At 40.5% G+C, this 21,518-nt stretch overlaps 1 protein-coding gene across 1 annotated transcript in view; it reads left to right on the top strand.

Annotated features, from left to right (window-relative positions):
- The window catches only part of Dnah5 (dynein axonemal heavy chain 5), a 214,012-nt gene that overhangs the window by 141,083 nt on the left and 51,411 nt on the right, over positions 1–21,518 (top strand). The window contains exons 53-60 of the mRNA XM_027400064.2: positions 1,220–1,350; positions 5,625–5,778; positions 6,286–6,553; positions 9,623–9,854; positions 11,616–11,730; positions 11,892–12,068; positions 16,245–16,448; positions 20,708–20,887. Of these exons, the coding sequence (XP_027255865.1) occupies positions 1,220–1,350; positions 5,625–5,778; positions 6,286–6,553; positions 9,623–9,854; positions 11,616–11,730; positions 11,892–12,068; positions 16,245–16,448; positions 20,708–20,887 (1,461 nt within the window). The remainder of the gene's footprint in view (positions 1–1,219; positions 1,351–5,624; positions 5,779–6,285; positions 6,554–9,622; positions 9,855–11,615; positions 11,731–11,891; positions 12,069–16,244; positions 16,449–20,707; positions 20,888–21,518) is intronic.

Genomic DNA, 21,518 nt, shown 5'->3' on the forward strand with positions numbered 1-21,518 from the left:
AATTCCAGGTAAAAAATACAATGAAGATTTCTTAAAACCAAATGCACCAAATTTACATAAGCCTCTAATGTATTCATACATGTCAAACAAAGGGATAGGGTCATCATTGTGAAGTGGCAACCAAGGGAAGTCAGAAGGTCCTAGTGTGGTTTTGATTGTTCCCCATCTGTCTTATTTTGGCATTTTAAATTTACACCAAGGGAAAGTATGGGGAGACACATGGCAGCCCTGTGCCTACAGTCACTTTATAGAATCACAGAGACAGGTTGAGAGCAGAAAACTGGGCAAACTGAGGCACACATCTGCCCTCAGGGTCTAGGTTCATATAGAAACAGGTAGTGTTGTCTCCTTTCCCATATGTTCAAATTCTGGAGACTAGCTGCAAACCCAGTGGCATTCCAAGTAGAAATGGAACATACTGAGCTAAGAGAAGAAAATTTTGAGGGAGGATGCTTAGAAAAACCTTTTCAGGATGTAAAGCCCCAGGTTTCCTAGTCAGAGTTAGAGGGCACCTATCTTCAGCCCTCAACTCTCACTGTCATTGGACTTAGAAAAACAATTTTTACAGCAATACTCTAGATTTAAATATGTATTTTAGGAGGGAGGAGGTTGGCACATGAAGTGAAAAGATCATTCAGATTTGTATGCTGTGTCCTCTCTGAAAGGAGCTGGAAGCCTGATAGGAGTACTTCATTCAACAACAGGAAAGCTAAATTAATGAACTACTCCCAGGAGGAGAAATGGGGAAGGTCCCTATCTATGGAGCAGGGTGGTATAGACTTCTGACCACCCTTCATCAATTCTTAGTAGAAACCTTGGGTATCACCATCTGTTAAACAGCAGGAGGATGTTCATGTAAAATTCCTCCCACCACCTCTGTTACTCTTAGGTGGTTCCCCTCCCTTTAATGTAAGCAGTGTGCTCCAAGTTCTGAGGATAGGCGCTGTCCTAGTTTTTCCATACAGTGTGTGTGTGTATGTGTGTGTGTGTGTGTGTGTGTGTGTGTGTGTGTGTGTGTGTGTGTGTGTGTGTGTGTGTGGTTTCGGGGTTGACCACTCAGTATTAGATAACCAATTAGAGGTTCCATCCCAAGAAGAAGCTAATTCTCCCTCTCCCATCAGTTATTAGTTATATTTGGCCTTATTTTTACACCAAGTGCATAATATAATGGGGAATTTACATGTTGAAAGATGTGAGTCTTCTCTACCTTGTGTTATAGATCTCTCGAGTCATTCGCACTCCTCGGGGAAATGCCCTTCTGGTTGGCGTGGGCGGATCAGGAAAACAAAGCCTGACAAGGTTGGCTTCCTTCATCGCTGGCTATACCTCTTTCCAGATCACTCTGACAAGGTAAGAACTTTTATGTTGCCATAAAATGGATTTTGAAGAAAGGTTCTCAGAGGTCACCAGCAGTTAAGAATGCATTTTCTTATGTGCACTAAGAATCACAATAGTTTTTCTCCTTGAATAGTGACATGTCTTCCCCTTTCCACCTTTGTCATGGACCAGAACATTTTCTATTAGTAACCTGCTTTTGAAACAGTTCAGCCTCTCAATGCAGAGCATTGATGCTTCTTTGTGTTTATTTTTTATGTAGTATAAGCACTAAGTGTATCCTTTGTATCTTTTAGAAGGCATTTATATATTGCAAGTGTTAACTGCAGATTTCAGCAACATTTATATAATGGAAAATAGTTGAGAAATTTATACATATAAACACTAAAATATTAGTTGAATATTGAGTAAATATTGAATACTATCTGGGGGAAGAGGGCTGTGTTAGCTTCCTGTTCCTAGGGGAAAATAGCTGATGATCAACTTAAGGAAGAAAGATTTATTTTAGCTCATGGTTATAAACAATGAGTGGTTAGCTCTGTTGGGTGTGGATTTGCAGTGAGAGAAAATCATGGTGGGCTGTGCATTGTTGTGTGGTAAAGCAAGGCATGGAAATAGAGGAGAAAGAAGTAGGAGAACAAGACACATACACACAAAAAGAGAGACAGACACACAGAGACAGAGAGACACACAGAGACAGCGGCAGAGACAGACAGAGAGGGACAGAGAGAAGAAGGAGAGATGGAGGGTATGAAAGAGGAACACGTGTGCATCTTAACACTTTCCCCCAAGAGCATCCCCCAAGGCCCAGTGAGCAAACTTTCCATTCATTGCTGCCACTTTCTAAGGTTCTGACACTTCCCAATGACACTACATGTGGGACCAAGTCACGAACACATGGGTCCTTAGGTGGTAGTCCTGGACCAATGGATAGCACAGATAATGCTAGCCATTGTCATTGCGGTGCTTACAGCAACTCAAAGGGGACAGGCGATTGGCACTTCAACAAAATGTGCTCTATAGGAACCATCTGTGTATCACAGGAAAATAAGTGCAGACACACCAGAAAAAGCTTCTGGAAGAAATGATGTTAAAGTGAAACCTGCATCTGAGTAGGAATTCTAGAAGAAAACATTTCAGGAGCTTCCAGGCAAACTTGGAAGAATCAAATATGGCTGAGTGTGGAATGTGAGATGGCAAATGGGAATGCACGAGCCATGGAGGCATTTGAAGGTATAGTAAGGAATTGATGTATCACCATAGAGTAATAGGAAAGCATTAATGGGTTACCAGTAAAGGCATGCGCGCGCGCGCGCGCGCGCGCGCATGTGTGTGTGCATGCACATGACTGTGTTCGCACACATGTGTGATTTGTATGTCTAGCAAATGGATGGAAAGAACAAAACTGATGTAGTTATAAAGCTATCTTAGGGGTCTAGACAAGACATAATATAGCCGTGGGGCGTGGCAGTGAGAAGAGAGAAATGGATGGTGGAAATCCAGGAGATTGTTAGCAAAGTGGAGCTCTGCTTGGCAATTCTGGTTTTGGGGATAAAGAATTATGTAGATAGTCATTATTCATGAAGAGAGGGAATTCCGAGTGAGTTGTGTCAGGTGTGTGTGTGTGTGTGTGTGTGTGTGTGTGTGTGTGTGTGTTATAGGTACAAAGCAGAAATAGCAAGTGAAAAGTGAGCATGAAGAGGTAAGTAGAGGTGACTCAAAGAAGTCAAACTAAGTTTCATAAAGGCAGTTTGGGAAGTTTAGTTGAGATGAAATCATTAGCATTTAATGCAGACACGTATAGGAGAGAAGCCCTGCTCACTTGACATCCGTGGGAAACATGCCACTGACCTGTCTCACTGAGGGAGACCCATATGTGCGTGCTAGCTTGGAGACTGCAAGTTTTTAAATATTGGAGTTGGAGATCCTGTTATTCAAGCTGAGGTTGTCATACTTGGTGTGAATTATGGGACTCTGCTTACAGAATAAATCTAAACATTACTGTTTAGTACATGCAGCAGGATGACAGAAATAGCCCTGGTTACCATGTAATTTTGATCTGTGTGTAGTAGCCAACCTAGGGAAACAGACAACCTGCACAGGAGAAAGATGTGATCTATATATTTGTCACCACATTAGTATAAAACCTTACTGTTTTCAACTCATTTGTGCATATCTGAGCTGGTCAAATTTTCTAAAGAAGGTTGTTAGGAGATCAGGCAGCCATAGTCCATCTTGCAGCTGGAGTTCAGAGAGCCTGAGAATTGCTTGACATCAGACAGAGTAGGGGAATTGATTGCACTGCAGGATTTGCAATCAATCCCAGTGTCTAGTCAAGTGTGACTCCTACTGCAACCCAATGGCTCAGTAAACACCTACAACTCTCACGGTGACAAATTGGTTCCTCTGCACATCACACTGAAAATGATCCATTACCAACGAGAGGAAAGGCAAGGTCTTCCTCACCTTCTCTTACCCTTAGAGACACCATCTAATTCCATAAGCCACAGATGATTGGCCAACGCTGGCCGGAGCAGCCTCCCAGCTGGGATGCACAGTCAATTGGTCATATTATTTGAGGGCAGTAATTTTCCCCTTTCAGTCTAGAAGCTGGATGAGATTTGCATTCTCTCTCACTCACTCTTTTTCTCTACCTCTCGTGTGTGTGTGTGTGTGTGTGTGTGTGTGTGTGTGTGTGTGTGTGTGTGTGTGCACATGTGTGCACGCACATTGGAGGTCAGAGGTCAATCTCAGGCATCTACCTCAATGCTTTGTGTCTTAGAATTTGGAGATAGACTTTCTCACAAACTCAGAGCTATCAATTCAGCTAGATTAGCTAGCCATCGAGTTACAGACCCTCCTGACTCTGTCTCCTGAGCACTAGGGTTCCAGTTCTACACCCACTGTGCCTAGTTTTATTTTAAACACACTCCCTGGGGGATGGACCTTAGGTCCTGTGTCTTGTATAGCAAGCACTTTACTGACTGAGACTTCTTCCCAGCCCTCCTTCTCTCTTTTAAAGGGAAGAGTGTGTCTTGAAAATACTGTTGTTTTATGATCACTTAGCCTTTGTTTCTAATATTAAAATCTGTCCTGGTCAGTTTTCTGTCTACTTGACACAAGTTAGAGTTATTTGGGAAGGGGAATCTCAATTGAGAAAATGCCTCAAGCTGGCTGCCTGTAGGCAGATTTGTAGATAATTTTCTTGGCTAATGATTGATGTAGGAGGGACCAGCCTACTGTGGGTGGAGCCACCCATGTGTATGTAGTACTGGATGGTGTGTGAAAGCAGGCTGAAAATCCATGTGGTACAAACCAGTAAACAGTATTCTTTCATGGCTTCTGCTTCCATTGCTGCCCTGCTTTTGGTCATGTTTTTTAAATCACAGCAATAGAAACCATAACTAAGGCTATGATTGTAGATTTGGTTTACAGATATTAAAAGAGTTTAGATATTAATTACTTATTTAGTATCTTAAAAAACAAGATCAAGTGGCTCTTTTATGCTGTACTGAGTTCTGAGTTTATTTTAAGCACACACACACACACACACACACACACACACACACACAGAGTAAATCTAAGTCTCTGGAAATGAAATATTTTCTTTCAAACTCTTTCAAACTCACTGCTCTAGCATTTCTTGATTGTAGGATGATTTCTATCTGAGGATTGCTCTGGGGGAGTGAAAGGAGGTTTATGGTAGGGTGTATATCATATGTTTCCAGCTAGTCTGATACAATGTACTGATTGCTCTGAAACTAACACTTTTATGCGGAATCCAAAGATGTGGGGTAATATGATTTTAAGAAATGAGAAGGACACTGTGGGTCATGATTTGGCTTTTTTCTCCCAAATCATGAAAGCTTGAATCGATTTAGTCTAGTTTAGTTCAATCTATGAGGTATCTTCTAACATGTCCTTTGCTGATGGGTGCTTAATATATCTAATTATTATGTCTAACATATATCACCCTTGTCAACATGTATTTTCAAAATGGTATGGGCACGCAGTCACATGACATATAAGCATGTAAGCAATATTTGCTTGTATTAAATTACATTTGTTTCAGGTTTAATTTTTCTCTTGGTAATGTTTTTGTGTGCCAAAATATTAATTGCAGTATCTGTGGGGTATGAAGTTAAAGAATCAATTAACTCATACTCATAGATAGTATGTATCCATATAATGGAATAAAACCAGCATTGTTTGATTGGCTAGGCAGCATAAAGCTCTTGCCTTCCTATGGGCATATTTACATGACTGACACTATGATAACGTTTCTTCAGATCCTACAACACATCAAATCTTATGGAGGACCTGAAGGTTTTATATAGGACCGCTGGCCAGCAAGGCAAAGGAATCACTTTCATTTTCACAGACAATGAGATTAAAGATGAGTCGTTTTTGGAATACATGAACAATGTTCTATCATCAGGCGAGGTAGGAGCTCAGTTATTTTCATACCCTTGCCTTTCCAGATTCCTCCCAATGTAGAACTCTCCATCTTTTTCTTCCTGTAGATATTTAAGTTAATGTTCTTGGGAATTTGGCAATCATCCTGACAAATGGCTTTCTCTATTAGGTTTTTAAAGACTAAAACTCCCAATTAGGATATAAAGCTAGGCATTTAAAACATAGAAGTGAAAAATGACCTATGTGGCTTGGAAGGCCAAACTCTTGGTGTGTCCGTTTACCATCTCTATCTCTGTGGTTTTGCAGTTAGTCGCAGAGACATCTCTGTGTGTTAAGGCATGATGCATTTCATCTGGAAAATTTTAAGTTCATTTAAAAAAGGTGAACTTCAGAGCACCAATGGAGGAAAAGTCTTGGACCTTTTGAGTGTGCACTTTGATGGTTTTATCTGTTTATAGTGAATTTATATTGAGTGTGTACTTTGGTTGTTTTATCTGTACACACTGAATTTGCATGCTTGTATTTCCTTCTGAGGTCTCCAACTTGTTTGCTCGGGATGAAGTGGACGAAATTAATGGTGACCTGACCCCGATCATGAAAAGGGAGCACCCCAAGCGTCCGCCCACCAATGACAATCTGTATGAGTTTTTCATGAGCAGGGTCCGAGGGAACCTTCACATTGTGCTGTGCTTTTCACCCGTCGGAGAGAAATTCCGAAACCGAGCTTTGAAGTTCCCGGCCCTTATTTCAGGATGCACAATCGACTGGTTCAGCCGATGGCCAAAGGATGCTTTAGTTGCTGGTTAGTGTGATGGAAGAAATTGTGTTCTCCTTCACAGGGACTTGTTGTTAATTCATTTACTTTCTCTGCTACCTGGTGTGTCTGCAATGGGTGGAACAACTCCTGCCCAGTGATGGAGGGCTTTTGCTACAACATGCTGCCCTTTTTAACTTGGTAGCTTTTGTTGTTGTTCTTAAGTATGTTTGTCAGAGATCGAACTCTTCCAATTATGCCCCTTTGATTATATCTCTACTGACCTCAGTTTTTCAAAGGTAATCAAAGGCTTTGCCTTCATCACGGTTTGTGATCTACACTTAGTTGGGTGTTTGTTGAGCTGTGTTTATTAGTCCTACTGGGTGACATCCCCCACGATGCCAAGGATGATGTGTTCCTGTTGACAACATCAGCAGCTGTCACCGTATGGTATGTTGTCAAATGAGTGAATCAGGCCATTTGAACATTCACCATTCTCCCATAATTTGAACTTAATTTATTTATAGTCTTTCTTTATCCTGACATGCCATCTCTCCTATCTTTAGAAATGCCTTCTTACCCTTTAAATCTTCCTATAACTCATCTCCCATCTTTGTTTATCCAAGTACCAAAGCTAGTCAAGACCCAATCACATACTTTGATAATTTTGTTACAAAGTTTTTAAAAAAATATTTTTTAAAAATTTCCTCCTTTCATTAGTATTTTTCCCTGGTGTAAGAAGGGACTTTGAGAGCCCATCCCACGTGAAGGGTTACACTCTGGCCCTGGACACATGGGGAAGGACCCAGGCCCAGCATAGGAAGATTTGGCGGACTTTGCAGAGCCCTCATTGAGGGCCCTACCCTTGGGGGGGGGAGTGGTGGGTGGATGGGGTGGGGAGTAGGTTGGGGGTGGGGGAGGAGGCATGGGGTGAGGAGAGGGAGAGGAAGAGGGAGAAGGGACATGCGAAACAAGCTTGTTCCCTAACTTGAACTAACAAAAAAAAAAAAAAGAAGAAAAAAAAGCATTAAAAAAATTTCCTCCTTTCTTGGCTTTCCTGTATCTTTAATATCTACATTGTATACACTGTCATTGCCATTTAAGTAGTTTGAAAATTTGATAACTAGTAAGTTGTTGAGTTGATATCTTCAAATGAGTTTAGTAATATCTATGACTTACATACTGTATGGATATTTAGTACCATATAAGACCTAGTAACAGGTAAAATAACTACTATGACGCATGCAAAATTATTCATTTATTGTTAGGAAATATGAAATCTTGTTCAGGAAGGCAACAATTAAACTCTTATATTACCTTACCTTACAACTTTTTGGAAATTTAATCATTTGAAGCACAGGAATTTCATATACATACACAACAGGTATTTTAATACACGCAGAGATTAGGTTGATATTTATTATATTTTAAAAATCTCGGATTGGGAGATGACTCTGGTTATGAACACTTGCTTTATAAGTATAAGTGAGTATAGGGAAAATCTGGGTCTCTTACTGGGAATCTTAAAAGAAGCTTAAAGGCAATTTTATCAGATATTAAAAGAAAACTAAGGGAAACTTTGAAGAAAGAGTAAGGAAGCCAAAGAGGTTGGCAAAGCCTGTAGTGTTAGGGAAAGCATGTGGAGAGAAGAGATAGAGAGAAGAAAGGGAGAAGTTACACTTTTCTGGGTAATTTAGAAAATCAGGCCGACCCGTGAAGCTGCATGTTTGTAGCCCTGGATTGGGTGTTGCTATAAGATTTCTGGTGCAGCAGGTCCCGCTGTCCTTCTCAGCCCCAAATAAACACAAAGACACTATATTAGTTATAAAACTGTTGGCCAATGGCTAGGGCTTCTTATTGGCTAGCTCTGTCTTAATTATTAACCCATAACTATTAATCTATGTATTTCCACATGCCTTACTGGAGAAGGGTCCGAACCTCTAAGTCCTTTGGTGGCTCACATGGTGACTCCATCTGCCTACATTTCTCAGAATTCTCCTCCTCGTCTCCTAGTCTGGTAGCCCCACCTATCTTTCTGCCTGGCCAATCAGTGTTTTATTCATCAACCAATAAGAGAAACATATATATGGAAGAACAGTTGGGGATTGTGGGAAGGAAAAGTACATCATATAACTAAAGGATTTACTATTCCTCAGCTTAAGGTGAGCTCACCTTATCTTTAGCCAGGTGATTGACCAGGCCCATCACCTGAAATGTCAGGTCCCACTTAGGCAATAGACTCTGTTCTCTTGACGAGAAGTATTTTCTCTTAGTAGGCTTCACTGCTACTCTGTCATAAGGACCTGAGAGAATCCTTAGGATTCACTGAAAAATCTAGGTATGGCTGTATACATCCCTGTAACTCATCATTGTATGTGTGCCTGCTGGGGAGAGGGAGATGGAGGACACAGTAGGGCATGCTAGCTGCCAGTGTGGCTCCAGGTTCAGTGAGAGATCCTGTCTCAAAGGAATGAGGCCTGCCTCATGCCACCAAGTGTTCTCTCACTTATATGCCCCTCCCTGGTCAACACCATGGGATGTTTATTATTACTTATACTAACAGAAAACCTCAGTAAGGATTGCATTCCATTCATGTAGCCACTTTTCTTTTTGTTCCCCCTAAAATAAAAAAAAATGAGATGAATTTTAAGGACTTTCAAATGTAGTGATGAACATTTCCATGTTGTTAATGCAACCAGAGTTGAAAGGAATTAAAGGACTGACAGATAGGTTCTGAGTTAACAAAAGAATAAATGGTCTGACTGGCAGGTGGGCACTGATGTCTGTTGTTTGAATCACTTTTGTCCTTATGCAGCCCCTAAAACAGGCTGGCTGCCACTGGATCCTGCAGCTGTGCAGAGGGAACTTCTCTACAAAAGCGCCAGAAAACAAGGAATGGTGATAAGCCTAAAGTTTTTATAGTGTTTTATATGAGAGGGACAATAAAAGTGCTGATGTCTTAGGCTTGGGATCCAAAGTACTGAGAGGCGTTTCTCTTTCGGTGACAAAGATTGTATGCTGATCTAGGAAATGACTGTCTTTTAGACACAGCCAGGCAACTCTGAAAGAGGCAATTGGTGTACCTGCTTCACACACCGTCATCTTTATTCTTCCTAGTGTCGGAACATTTCCTCTCATCCTATAATATCGACTGCAGTGTGGAAATCAAGAATGAAGTGGTCCAGTGTATGGGCTCCTTTCAGGACGGGGTGGCTGAGAAATGTGCTGAATATTTCCAGAGATTCAGGCGCTCTACCCACGTGACACCCAAATCATACCTCTCCTTCATTCAAGGCTATAAGTTCATATATGGAGAAAAACACACAGAAGTGCAGAGCCTGGCCAACAGGTGAGTGTGAAGGTCAAAGGAAAGTCATCTCCAAGCACCAGCTCTCATCCCTGAGCCAAATTGTTGGTTGGATACAGTTTGAAATGACCAGAGACATTATTGGTGGTCACAAATGGGGTTCTAAAGTTAGGTTAGGGTGGGGTCAGCACTTTTTCATGGAAAGGACAGTGAATCAACTTAAACATTCCTTACATGGTGGATCACCAAATTGCATGGATTCAAATGCATTAATAATACCAAAAATGCATCGGTGTTGCATAAAGAAAAAATAAAACAAAATAAACAAACAACATCAACAACAAAAAACCCAAAGCACTTATCCTCAGAGTAGTTTGCTCAATAGTGACCTTAGACTTGAATTCTGTACTTCTCTCTCTGTGTCTTCCATTGTCTCTCTTGACTCTAATCTGTCTGCTGTTTGAGTCTGAAACTGTGCCTGCCTGAATGTTGTCATGCATTTATCTCTGGATCAGGGGCATAGAAAAGTATGTCTTAAGATTAAAGCTATGCACTAGCTTGGATTGTAAAGGTTGATTAAATGCAAAATCCAAGGCAAGAAAGGTTTGTTGTTAAATTTTGCTTGCAGGCAGGTTAAGCAAACAGCCAGACTATACAGTAGGATATCAGTCTTAAGTGACTTCAAGCTGTATTACTAACTCAGGCTGTGAGGTTCAGCAAAAGTTCCGGTCTTCTAGAACATGAGAGTTGTTTTCACAATGTTGCATCACCATCGGACAGAGGCCAGGGCAGCCCCCTAAGCAAGGAATCATCCAGCCCAAAATCATTAGTGCTGAGGTTGTGAACCCTCTTTTAGAGTCCTACTGAGCACTATTCTGGACTCCTGGCAGCTTTACTATTGCTTAATGTGAGCAAATTTCCCATGTCTTATATGGACTGCCACTTTTTAAGATATTGATTGACCTAATTATATAATAGATGTGGAAGGGATTTCCATTCTACATCCTCTCATGCTTTGCATCCCAATCCCATATATGTGATCAGGGTAGAAGAGTCGGGTTGATGGTAACAGTCATAGCGAAGTGAATATCCTGTGTTACTGAAGTTTGAACTCAAATATCACTGATTTGCTCTATATTTTTCTCAACATTCACATTTTCTCCCAGAAAGTAGCCAAAAGTAGCCAAGATTACAATGTAAGGGATCTCTGGGTAGGAAACTAGATTATATGTAAGGGATCCCTGGGTAGAAGACTGTATTATATGTGAGAGATCTCTGGGTAGGAGGCTGGATTATATGTAAGGGGTCCATGAGTTGGATGTCTAAATGCCTCCAAGGTCTCTCGTTTCTAGAGAACATTATTTCAGGTCTATAGCAGGTAGCTAGTTCACATCTATTCTCATTTAAAATTTATTTTGTTTCTTGAGTACAAATCTTTCTTTTTTTAATTTCATTGGGCTATTTTGAAAAACATAAGTTATTTTCCTTTCAACAACATAGGGCTTTGGACATTTGAAGTATATTGTTATTAGGCCCTGCGTGGCATAGTCTAGATCATGGTTGCCGCTCATGCTATGTACATGTTTTGGTGCCTTTACTCCTATTCACAGTTCATAAAGAACATGCAGCTGTGAGTGTGGAGCTCAACCTAGATATACTTCCTAGGTGAGGCCCCCTTATGTTTGCTTTCTTAAATATTCTCCTTTAAATATGGCCTGCCACTATTACTGGTGAAGTGACACTTGAAAACAAGAGCACTTGCTACAAATATTAACATTGCTTGTGCGGACTTTTCAATCCCAGAATGAATACTGGATTGGAAAAGCTAAAAGAAGCTTCAGAATCGGTTGCAGCCCTGAGCAAAGAACTGGAAGTAAAAGAAAAGGAACTACAAGTGGCCAACGACAAAGCTGACACAGTAGGTGGACAGCCATGGCTTGTAGATATTTATTTCTGTTATTGTAAAATACTTATTGCTCTATATGAAAACTGGACAAGTGGACAAAATCAGTACACCAAGGTAAAGAGTAGTGTGCTGCCTGTGAACTTTGATGAATTTTTTTCCCCTTATTCAATTAGGTCTTAAAAGAAGTCACAATGAAAGCACAGGCTGCTGAAAAGGTCAAAGCTGAGGTGCAAAAGGTGAAAGACAAAGCTCAGGCCATTGTAGACAGCATCTCCAAGGACAAAGCCATCGCTGAAGAGAAACTAGAGGCAGCAAAGCCAGCTCTAGAAGAAGCAGAAGCTGCACTCCAGGTGACTTGGAGGGACGTGGCAGGTACTCCCGAGAAAGCTACATGGGCCAGACCAAAGCTGTCTCCACAGTGTCTGCAGAGACTATCAACCCTCTAGATCCCATATAGACAGATTAACATCTCGGGCTCATTTTTAAGGGATAATGAGCCCTGTCACAAAATAGCAGCCAAGAATCTAGGGTTGTTACTTCAGCTTTTTCATTAATAGTCTCTGTGACAGTGGGAAAGTTGCATGAAGTTTCCAAAAGGTTGCCTGACTCACTGAGGACTTTGAAGTGGGTGGTCCTGTGAGATGAAGCTTTCTCTGAGTCCGTTTGTGAATCATCCAAATAAAGACTGCTGATTTAATGTGGCCCGTTAATGACAGAGGCAGACTGGCTTCCAATAAAGTCAGTGCAATTGTGTGGCCATAACAGAAAGGATAAAATGGCAAAGGACGTGGTGTTTTGAAAAATATAATATGTTCCATGAACTAGACAGTGACTTATAGGAAAGTCAGTATTGAAGGATGGATGTAGGATTCTTTTTAAAAGATACTATTAATTCATTTCTAATCATCTATTCCCTTAAGCTATTGATCTTTGGCTTAGAAATGGATGAAAAACAAACCCAAAAGAGTTATGCTGCACGTCCACTGCTAACTCAAGTTATTTGACCTCAGTTGGGCATGGATCACTGCTTCATAATGAAAGTCTGTTCTCTTACTACTTTCTTAGCATGAGGCCTGAAATTACTAAGTCCTTTTTGATCCAAGTCATTAGGGTTTTTTTTCCTTTAGGCATTTCTGACCCAATGGTGTAGTTCTGTGGTAGAGTGCTTGCTTGGCAAGGCTTTAGGTTTAGTTCCCAGTATCACAAATAACAATAGCAAACATTATATGCATTTCTTACCTATTGAGATAATGAAGATCTCACCTTCTATTTCTCTGGCTTTCTATATTATACTTGTATTTGACTTGTGTTCCCTAATTGTTTCTCACTTTCCTGTGTTGTGGATAAACTACCCTCCTCTATCCTTCAAGCTCTTCTGGGTCTTTAGCCCCTAAGATCCGTGGACATTGCAGACTTTCCTCTCCCACCATTATGTCACAATTATGTTACATTGTCTGTATGTACATGTTACATTGATCAACATAGAGAGGACAAGGGCACTATACCAGAACTTTTAAAACCAAGCTGTATCCAGGGTACTGGTAATCACAGGACTAGAGCTTATGGTTTCTCAGGTATTGTTTTCAAAAGGAAGGCCAGCATTTCCCTTAGAGTTAAAAAGTTGACATCATCCTTTCATATTGTCAGATGTTTTTAGTATTCCTCTAAGTTACTGTTACCTACAGCTAAAATATTCTGCATCATATAACCATAGGTGTAGACATACATAGGAGCCAAAAAAGGTGTCAGTCAACTTCCTGTTACTATAACAAAGTGCTGGAGATAATTCATGTATGAAGAGACAGGGCTTGTTTTAACTTACAGTCTTAGTGTTTTGAGTCTTGTATGAAGCAGCATCAGATGGCACATGGAAAAATGCTGCTCACTTTATGGACAGGAAGGAAAAGAAGAGGGAAGAAGCTAAAGCCCCAACATCCCCGTCAAAAGGGCAGGGCTCCATAATGGTTTTCTCCAGGGTTCTACCTCCAAAAGGCCCCCAGCACATTCCAGCAGTATCACCCTGGATATCAATCCTGAATTTTTGGAGGACAATCAGCATCCAAACCACAGGAACATGCATAGAAGAGAACTTTATAATTTTCTCTATTGATCCTATGAATTTCTTACGGGGTCATTGTGTTTCTGAGATCTTGAAATGTGGTATGGTCAATCTGTCCTAAGAAAATTCCAAATACAGCTAGATTCTAACATTGCAGCCTCAGGTTTATGTCAATCTGAAAAAAGTCAACAATAAAGAATATGTCCGATGGGTCTGATGAGATATCTCAGTGGTTTAGAGCGCTTGATGTTGGAGAATGCAGTTCAATTCCCAGTACCCACACAGTGGCTCATGACTTCATAATTTCAGTTCTGGGGTTTCCACACCCTCTTTTGACGTCTGGGTGAGCTAGGTAGGCAAGCAGTGCACATACATACATACAGGCATTCACAACACATTAAATAAATAAATAAATGAAGAAATGAGTCCCTTCCTACCTTAATGTTTAGTCAGACTTTAACTAGCTGACAGAATGAATAAATTGTGTTCAAATGGTAAATGACTCTTACATTGCCACGGTGCATAGGGTCTTACATAGCAGCCACATTACTACACCTTCGGAAAATAGAACTTAATAGCTATCTGAAGCATGCTGGTCTCTAGGTAAAGTGTCAGCGCCCACTCCTTTCCCCGAGTGCATGACGTCAGAGTGCAACTGTCAGCTCATGTAATTGATGCATTTTTGTAGAAGTGTAACTTAATCCTAGTTTCCCCACTGGCTGTTGCACTCTTTCTCTCCTTTTTTTTTTTTTTCCAGAACTCATATTTCTCAGACAAGGGTCTGACATTTTTTAGCTCTGTATCTCCAGGTTTATTTTCAAGCTGCTTAACTTTCAGAAATGCTGGTAGGTTCAGACACATGTCTTCACAGCAAATCACCAAGTTCAGTAAGAGTGTGTCCTCCAACTTCAGAGAATGTCCGTCTTCTGTCAGGCAGATGGAGATGAAACAGAAGTCCTTAAGACACAGACACAAGGGTGTCCTAGAAGTAAGCCCGAGTTAGATTCATCTTTACCCCAATACTGATTTCATGACAAGTTCAGCAGAGAGAGTGTCACCAAGCAAAAAGAGACTGTTTACTAAGTAATTTACTGCTTAAGAACACCTGTACTAGGATTGGAGTAGAAGCTTCCCTAGAACTGTGTGAAATTCAGATTGCCCAGGTCCCTTCACTTAAAGGTCAGTTCCCAGCTAAGAAACTTCTAATTATTTAATCTGTCAGCCCCAAGGCTACCCTCTGGTGTCTGTCCACTCTGACAGCCTGAGTTGCTTTAGAGAGAGGCAGATTCTTGACCTACATAGCTAACGAGCGAAAAGGCACTGTGACTACGGTATTTTTTTTTCCTTCCAAATTCCGATAGCTACTTAAGTGCTGAGTATTTTGTTTTAGAGTACTTTTTTTTTTAACACAAAGAAGTCTGTATACTTTTAGGGAAGTCACAGCTCCTTATTTGCTCACCAACATTTCTCTCCTCTTGCTGCTCGTTAGAATTGTAAATACCTGGCCTCTGCAACACCCCAGTCCCACATAGAAACACACATGTAAGAGTCAGCAGCTAGCAACTGAACGTGAGAGTGCATGAACACGCAGTGCACGCCTCCTGAGCCTGGGCTATCTCACCAAATATAAAAAATAATTCCAGATCCATGTATTAAATGCTGAGATTTTTAAGGGGATAAAGTGGGGAGGATAATGGAGTATGTGTGACATGAAAGTGAGAGGCAGGCTACTGGGGGTGTTCAATACGGGGGGGGGGTCAGAAAGAGTGGTGGAGAGGAGAGAGGTGGGAATGGCAAGGGCCAACCAAAGCTAAGTATGTATGACAATGCCATTAAGGAACCTGCCACAAGGGCCTGAAGAGACCCAGCTCAAATCATGCCCTGTTCTTGCAGAAGACTCCAGTTTGGTTGCTAGCATACCTGTTGGTTGGACCGTAACTTCTCATAAGTCTAGCTCTAGAGGGATGCGATGTTCTGAGGCTCACAGACATCTGCACTGACATGCACATAGTACTCCCATTAAATGATGAAAAATACAATATCTTAAAAAAATGAAACTTAATCAGGCAGTGGTGGCGCACGCCTTTAATCCCAGCACTCGGGAGGCAGAGGCAGGTGGATCACTGTGAGTTCGAGACCAGCCTGGTCTACAAGAGCTAGTTCCAGGACAGCCTCCAAAGCCACAGGGAAACCTTGTCTCGAAAAACCAAAAAAAAAAAAAAAAAAAAAAAATGAAACTTGCAGCTAATTTTAAAAAAGCTAATTTTAAAAAATAAACGTTATAAAAGAATTATAAAGAATTTTTACTTTGTAGGACAGTCATTTCTTTGGGCTTAAATGTGCATCTATACCTATGACTCTTAGTTTAATGATGTTGTCTGTCCTATGTTGAGACAGCAGCATTTATACATGACAGTTTGTCTGAATTCCTATCTGAGCTTGGATGCTCCCCTGTTCCATCCTGCAGACCATCAAGCCCTCTGACATTGCCACAGTGCGTACACTCGGCCGACCCCCTCACCTCATCATGCGGATTATGGACTGTGTGTTGCTGCTGTTTCAAAGGAAGGTCAATCCAGTGAAAATTGACCTAGAGAAAAGCTGCACTGTGCCTTCCTGGCAGGAATCTTTAAAACTGATGACAGCAGGGAACTTTCTCCAGAACCTACAGGTTGGTCTTTCAGTGCTAATGGACTAACTAGGAGGGGGACCCAGTTGGTTGAGTCTTTTAATAGAATTCATTTCTAAAAGTGACTCATTCTACGTATGCATTTTGGAAATGCATGTGAGTACTCTTTGGTAGTAGAATTTTCTCTTTCAAACGTAAGACACGAGTGTGAGATCTTTCCTGGACACTTTCGGCTATGTTGACACACATACTCCAAAAAAAGTGATCAAGTCCTTCTAACGAGACTAAATATGTATGTACTGTCTGCCTATAAACACAAATTCAGTTATCCCTCAACATTTTCTTGATTCCCAGTGGATGCAAAAATGTGAGGACGCTCAGGTCCCCTATGTAAAATGACAGACTTCACATATATCCTTGTGTGTCCTCCTGTATGCTGCAAATGACTGCTAGATTCTTTATGATCCTAACACAGTGTGAGTGCTGCATAAATAGTCACTATACATCTTGTCCTTGCGAGATGATCTATATCTCACTCTATATCCTACTTGATCTCGTGATCCTCCTGCCTCAGCCTCTCCAGGGCTGGGATCATCAGCATGTGCTACCACGTGCAGTCTGTTATACTACATTGCTTAGGAAACAATGATGAGAAAGAAGTCTATACATGTTCAGAACAGACATGATATTTCTCATGAATATTTTTGGTTTGTCTTTGGAGTCTATAAGTACCAAGGATATAATTACTGTCTGTGCTCAAATTTATAATTTAATGTCTACAGTGGTACTGTTAGAAGAGTAATTTGTATGTGTTTTTAAATTTTGTTGTATTTGTAATGTACAAATTTTAAGTGTACCACTTGATGAATGTGCATATACACATTAATCATTACCAAAAGTGAAATACATATATTTAGAATCCCTGTCCTGCTTAAATCCAGTCAGTTCCCTCCCAAAAAATAATTATTGCTTTCTCCTGATCATCATCGTCTGTTTAGAAATAACTAAAATCACATACAAAGCCTTGCTTTGACCTTCATTCACTACATAGATGAGACTTATTCTTATTGTGGCAAAAGGCAACGTCCATTCTTTTTCAGTTATAGCTTCTAGTGTTTTGTGGTAAGGATATAATAATTAGATTTTATTTTGGGAAGGAAAATAAGAAAAAATAAGAAGAGAGAAAAAAAGACATTGGTCATTAGTCTTTGCACAGTGTAACCACTCCCAGAAAGACCAGTTTCAAACTCCAAAAATGATGCTGGAGACAGAGATAAGAAGGTAGAGCAGCATGACCTCCTGTAGAATTACATCATGCAGGTGCTGTGGGCTCCAATGACCTACAAAATGTTGGCGACAGGAAGCATTATAGAGTCAGGAGAAACTGAGTTCTGACCATAAGTTGCCTTTATTTTAAATAAAATTATGTGATAGTGAGTGTATGCAACAGGGCTTAAATAGGCTTAACAACCAGTGTTTAGACTTTCTGAGATGTTTACAGTCATTTTTCATGAGATCCTTTTGATCAACACCTTGTGAAATAGGTGGTATGCTTTGATGGGTCTACTGGACTTTTGTAGTGAAAACAACCATTGGGTTCATTACTAAGTTTTGGCTATTAAAAATGAATATGCTGTCTGTACTGATGCACAGGACATTGGGGGCTGTATGTATAATATTTCAGTTTGCCATATTTGCAAGAGTAGGATTTCTGAGTCGTAGATTATACACTTAACCAGTTTTTGTAGACTGTACAAAAGAGTTTTTAAAAAGTCCTGTCGTTTTACACACTCAGCACCAAGGTATACTGGGCGGTGCTCCACATCATCCTCATTATTTCCTGCTTGTCACTATCCTCGTGTGTTTGATGGTGACAGTTTCTTTTTGTTAGGTCTTAATTTGCATTTTTCTGACAGCTAATGATGCTGAAAATCTTTTGGTGGGTTTGTAAACCTTTTAGGGATTGGTGTGTTAAGTGCTCGTTTGGGCTTCTCTCTCTAATTATTTCTTTTCTTTTTTGAACTTGTACTTGCATCATCTCCCCATCCCCCCTCAAAACCCTCTCATATACCCATCCTTGCTCTCTTTCAAGTTCACAGTCTCCTTTTTTCATTAAGTTACATACATATAAGTACATGCACATATATTCCTAAATAAAACTTGCTCAGTCTATATAATGTGACCTGTGTGTGTGTTTTCAGGCTAACTATTTGGTATTGGATAACCAATTGGTGTGCTCTTCCCTTGGGAAGACTGTTTCTCCCACACTCAGCATTCCTTAGTTGCCTGTAGTTGTTTGTGTAGTGTTGAGGACTTATGGAAAGTCTTCCTTGTCTACCTTGGCACATCTATTGGTGTCCCCTTGTCCAGCTCACATTTGGATGGTCATGTGAGTGAGGCTTTATGGGTGTAGTGTCTGGCATTCCTAGAAGATAGGATCTCTGATTCTTTGTCTCTTAACAATATTTCTTGCCCTCTTCTGCAATGTTCCCTAGCCTTAGATGTGGCAGTGTTGTGTAGATGTTTTCATTTTATGTGTTTGAGTGTTTGCTTGTATGCATGTGTATGTCTGTTGCTTATAGAAACCAGAAAACTAACCCTAACACTGACCCTTAACCCTAACCCTTAACCCTTAACCCTAACCCCTAACCTTAACTCCTAACCCTAACCCTAACCCTAACCTTTATCCCTAACCCTAACCCTAACCCTAACCCTAACCTTAACCCTAACCCTAACAGGAGTTGCAGATGGCTGTGACCCACCACATGGACGTTAGGAACTTACATACTTTGCAGGAGCAGCAAGTACTCTTAAGCACTGTGCTGTCTCCCCAGCCCCTTGCTAATGTCGCTTGTCTGTTTGAATCAAATAGTTTATAAATGCTGCAGATATCTTCAGCCACTTCTTGGCTTAATTGTTCACTTTATTAATATTGTCTTTTGCTAAGCAGGAGTTCCTAATGATAATGTAGAACTTTTTATTGATATTCTGCTTAATAGCACTTTCAGTGTTCCATTTAGATCTTGGTTTCCCTCTGAGGAAGAATAAATCCTTGTACATTTCCTCCTAGAAGTTTTACTGTCTTATCTTCCAGATGTAGATGTTGAGACATTACTAGGGAATACCCAATCCATGCCAATTTCAGAAGCTGCAACTTCAGCACCACCTCTCTTTCAGTTTTTCAGTTCAGCATCATTCATGTGGCTGCTGAAGCCATGGCATTATAAGTTGTCTTCTGCCTGCTGCATTAGTGCATAGCTTATGAAATTAGCAGGCTGTAGACTTGTCCAGCTTTGTGGACAAGGGACAGTGAGCCTAAGTGTTATATGCGAGACATTCAAGACTATGTGGCCATGGAATTGGACCTTGTGTAAATCCCCTGTGAGTGACTCCAGATTTCTCCCTTGTGCATATGATGAAAAACTCACTGCTCAGGGGATCCCCATCTCCACTATTATCTAAGTGTTGTGAAAGAAACTTGTGACAAGCAAGGTCTAAATTGAAAGGATTCTACTCTGCTCTACATGTTCTATGAAGGCTTGTTTTATGCAATTATTAGCTGCATGGAATATTTTAAAATTATTTCTACTTGGAAAATAATCACCCTTTTAGAAGAGGAAACTCCATCTTTTCGACATCCAATTTCATCTTTTGTCTGGACTTCCGTTCTGGATGCAGGGAGGCATTCTACGTCCATTTCTGCTGTGTTTTAAAATTATATTTCTCCAGGAGATAATAATTCTCTCATATTTGTGATAGCTCCATTATTAAAAATTAATTCATCATTCTCAAGGTGCAATGTCCAAGTTATTACTCTCACATTTCATGTGAGTTTAATAGAACTTCAGTCTGAATCTATTAAGGATTTAGTTGCTGATAAATGCTAAATCTATATGTCCTTAGCGTGAATATGGCTGTGTGTATTTGTTTTTCATTGTTGACATTATGGGTTTGTAATTCACCTATTTAGGATTAATGGAAAGAAATTTTTATTGCTTTTGAAATTCTAATAACTGTATTAGTGTTCATCACCTAAATGCTTTACTGTTTTGCTGGATTCCAATATATTTCAATGAGCTGGTGTTTGCACTGCCATAGAGAGTGCATGCTGGCAGACTTCTTTTGCAATCACTCCACACTGTGCTTTCAGCTGTAAGACTTTCATCCAATACCCGAGACATTGACAGAAAGCCACACCATTCATCCAGCATACTTCTTCCAGTTACATTGAAAACAGAATGTGAGCTTGGATAGACCTCATAAAGTAAGTATTTTGACATGATTTACTCTTTCTTCTACAGCAATTCCCCAAAGACACGATCAATGAAGAAGTGATAGAATTTTTGAATCCTTACTTTGAAATGGCCGACTACAACATTGAGACAGCCAAACGCGTGTGTGGGAATGTAGCTGGTCTTTGTTCCTGGACCAAGGCCATGGCTTCCTTTTTTTCTATAAACAAGGAGGTGCTGCCTCTGAAGGTAGGACTCCTAGAGGGAGCTATGTGACCCTCAACTGGGAAAGGCCCTGGGATAAATGGCCTCATCCTTGCACAGCAGCTCAGGAGCTATGGTGGTCAGTTTTTTTGTCCTCAGATCCATAGGAAGAGGGAGGTTCTGAAAGCCAGAGACAATGAGGTTTCTTTCTTCTGCAACCTGAATCTGGAGCTGCAGGAGCTTTTAAGCATGAACCACTTCCCTGTGAAGACACTGAGTCTGCTGTGAGTTGCTTAAAAATGAAACAGGAAATTATAGCACAGAATTTTTCAACAATGTTAGAGATCTTAAGCAATGAATCCTATGAATGAGATCGGGTTAAGATACACACACTGGGGCCAGAAAATGCTGATCTTTGATGAATGAAGGTGTAGCCTTCCCCTTTCCCTCCTTTGCAGCTCAGGCAAGAATGTCAGCTATTTGTAACTTAATGTGATCTTGAGACTAAGCCACATTTCCCCAAGTAGCTGAGTTTATGTACGTAATTTCTCTATTCACCACCACGGTTAAAATGACACCCGGTCTTGAGCAAATGGAGAGGTGAGTACATTTTTAAACACACAAACCCTAAAACTCACATCTGAAAGATCATATCATGTGGCTTAATTTTGGTTTT

This window comes from Cricetulus griseus, chromosome 2 (assembly GCF_003668045.3).
Source record: "Cricetulus griseus strain 17A/GY chromosome 2, alternate assembly CriGri-PICRH-1.0, whole genome shotgun sequence".
NCBI lineage: Eukaryota > Metazoa > Chordata > Mammalia > Rodentia > Cricetidae > Cricetulus > Cricetulus griseus.